This window comes from Orycteropus afer, unplaced genomic scaffold, assembly GCF_000298275.1.
Source record: "Orycteropus afer afer isolate SDZICR_OR568_19922 unplaced genomic scaffold, OryAfe1.0 scaffold00174, whole genome shotgun sequence".
Taxonomy (NCBI): Eukaryota; Metazoa; Chordata; class Mammalia; order Tubulidentata; family Orycteropodidae; genus Orycteropus; species Orycteropus afer.
In genome coordinates this window covers 485,760-488,734 of record NW_006921761.1, presented here as the reverse complement: position 1 = coordinate 488,734, position 2,975 = coordinate 485,760, and the positions used below count along the sequence as shown (strand labels likewise).

General features: G+C 50.5%; 1 protein-coding gene across 1 annotated transcript in view; it reads left to right on the top strand.

Annotated features, from left to right (window-relative positions):
• The window catches only part of CCDC180 (coiled-coil domain containing 180), a 64,486-nt gene extending 63,766 nt beyond the window's left edge, over positions 1–720 (top strand). Inside the window, 2 exon segments of the mRNA XM_007946991.2 lie at positions 63–253; positions 685–720. Coding sequence (XP_007945182.2) covers positions 63–253; positions 685–720 — 227 coding nt within the window.
• The last annotated feature ends 2,255 nt before the right edge of the window (positions 721–2,975 follow it).

The following is a 2,975-nucleotide window of genomic DNA, read 5'->3' as shown; positions in this document are numbered from 1 at the left end:
GGAGCGGGGCGGGGCCGAGCAGGGCGGGGCGGGAGTCTGAGGTGATTCCCCAGCCTCTGCAGCGGCGGCTCGGTTCGTGCGGGGAAACCGAAAGTGGGCGGCGGCCGCGGCGGCGGCCCTGGCGGAGACGGCGGCGGCAGCTGAGCGCAGAGGCGCTGGGACGGGCCGTGGGCCCCCGGAACTAGGTGAGCACGGGTCCGGCGGGCTCCGGGCTCGACAGGTGCCGGACAACGTCGGACGAGGTTTCGGGCGGGTACGGCGCCCCGGGGTCACCTGCGGGTCATTGGCCGGGGCGGGACTCGAACTGGCTCCGGGCCTCCTCCCTGCAGACGCAGGGAGTGCCCGGATCCCAGCTCCTGGAAGCTGGACTGGGCCCCGGAGGAGTTGGAGTTCCAGAGCGTTGTGTTTTAAATCTCCGATGGGACCCCTTCCCCCGCCGCTCGGGGCGTTGCTGGGCATTCAACGCGGAGTCGCAAGGACCTGCCCGCCGCCTCGGAAACTCGGTGCTGAGGGGTAAACGGAGCAGTGGGGGTGTGGACGAGGGCGGGAGATGCTGACCAGGAAGTGGTTCCCGGGACCGGCGCGGCGGACCCCAGCTGGGGTATTGGAGCCCCGGCTGTTTGAACCCTAGGATTTTGCTCCGTAAGCTTAAAATTCCTTAAAGGCGCGGACTTCTCTTTGCAGACTCTGCCCAATGGAGCAGCCCAGGCAGACCGCTAAAGTAATACGGGAAACAAACACATTTCTTTCAAACCAGGAGCACCTGCTGGGGACAGAGCGCCAAGCTAAGTGGGAAACGTGACTCCACGAATGAGGTGTCTCTTAACTTCCAGCAGGATCTCCAGCAGGGTCAGATTCTTAGCCTCAGCTTGCTGGGAGGGAGTTTGGAGCCATCCCAACTTTTCCACGCAGACCCACTTGACTAAAAATAGCCATTGCTAGCCAAGGGCACGGCTCTCAAGTCATTTTCAAAGAACCAGGGAGGGAACGTGTAATAGAGAACGTGCCCACCCAAATGGATTGTGATAACTGCCCTGCAAAACGAAACAAAACCCAGACACCACCGACCTCTCGTGATCCCATCCTTGTGGTGGACGAACTGCCTGTCCTTAAGTAACAGCTTAGTGGCAGAGGGGAAACGTAGACCCCAATCCCCAGCCTCTAACCGAACTGCCTTGCTGTGAGTTACATACTGAGAAGAGCCAGCCCTTGCCCGCCTGGCCAGGAGTCTGGGCTCCTCCATTTACTCACTGTGTAATATTGGACAAACTAAGGACTTTCTCTCAGCTTGCTTGTCTTATGTGTCAGATGAAAATATTTAACTTACTTTGCAAGGCGTTTATGAGATTACTGTAAACGCTTTAATTCATAGTAGTGATAAAGAAACGTTAGCTGTCTTCCTGCCATCGCGCTTTCAGTATTTCAGTTTTTAGAGAGCAGGGAGGCATTTTTAAGTTCTCCATATGATGTACATTGGCACATGTTGGAGATGTTTGCAGTTTCCCTCAACGTTTATTCACTGAGCATCAGTTACATGCCAAGTATTGTGCTCGGTGCAGGGAATCGATCCTGGGGCGCCTGGATTACAAGCCACATCTCCTGATATGGCCAGTGGCCTCTCTCCACAGCCTCGTCTTGGCTGGTTCAACCCAGTGAGGCTGCAATGCAGCACTTGGCAGTGCCTTCTGACTTCAGTCCCTGTAGATTGGAAATGAAATGCAGTCCCTGCTAATGCCTTTTTAATTGCACTGGTTGAATTTGGCTGAATGAACTACTGTATTCTGCATCAAGAAATTTCAACTCCTTGAAAGACCTCTGTTTAAGTTCTCTGTGCAGTATTCCAACTCTGAGCAGTTTGTCTTTGTGAGAACGGGGATTTGACAGAGAGTGGTTTCTGTGTGGACTCATTCAACTTTAGAGATAAATACAAGACAAGTTCCTGGGTCCTTGGAATGAAATCTGATTTTATACTTACGTGAATTTTTTTTTCCTTAGGGCTGAACCTATTTCCTTCTCTCTCTCCTTCCACCTTTGTGCTTTTGAAAGGTTCATTCTTTTCATTATTTACTCCTGGGCCAACTTCTTTCTTTTTTAACTTTGTCTTTCAAACAAACTTTTAAAAACTGATGCATTTAGTATGCCATTTTTGGTTGAAGACGTGTCTGTCTGCAGTCAGAGCATCTGATAAGGACAAGGAACCCTGTGTGGACCCAAACCCAGCTTGGCATTTTAGCTCCGACAGCTTTGTCGTGACCAAGCAGGTCCCGTTTGCAGTCAGACCTTGGACCTCATTTTTGCTTTCAGGAACTCCAAGGAAAAGTTGAAAATTGTGGGTCCTGCCCACCTTTCTTATCTTCCATGTGAAAAAAAGACCTGAAGGGACTTGCTCAAAAGTCACAGCTAATTTGTAGCAGAACTAGGCTTAAGATTCACATTCTTGACTAAACCACATTATCATCTCAGGTTCTGGGGTCGGTAGATTTATGGAAGACCTTACTGATATGATACATTCCTGGCTATGTAGTAAGAAATGCATGCATATTTTGGAGCTTGAAAACATAAGAATAAAAAAGAAATGTGCTCCTGAAGAAACCCTAAGGAAGTCCATGCCACCACAGAACACGTTAATTACTCTGGCGCATCTGAAGAAGCCTCAGTGAAGGAGCTATTCAGGTGTAACTGTTGCCGGAGAGTCTCTTTGATGAACACCTTCCCTCTTGGAGGCTCAGTGTATTGATTTGTAAGATGAGAGGTTTGGGCTGGACTCGATGATGTCTAAAATCTTTCAGGGATGTTTGGAGGCCTGATTTGTTGCAAAATGGTGTCTTCAAGGAGATGGGCAGTGGGCTATCAGAAGCAGGTCCCCTAAGGAGATACTCAGATACTGGGAACGGAGAAGGTAGGAGAGATTACGTGGTGACATCAGTTGACCCTAATGAGTCTTGGGATTTATTTTGGCATTGTGTTCCACGTAT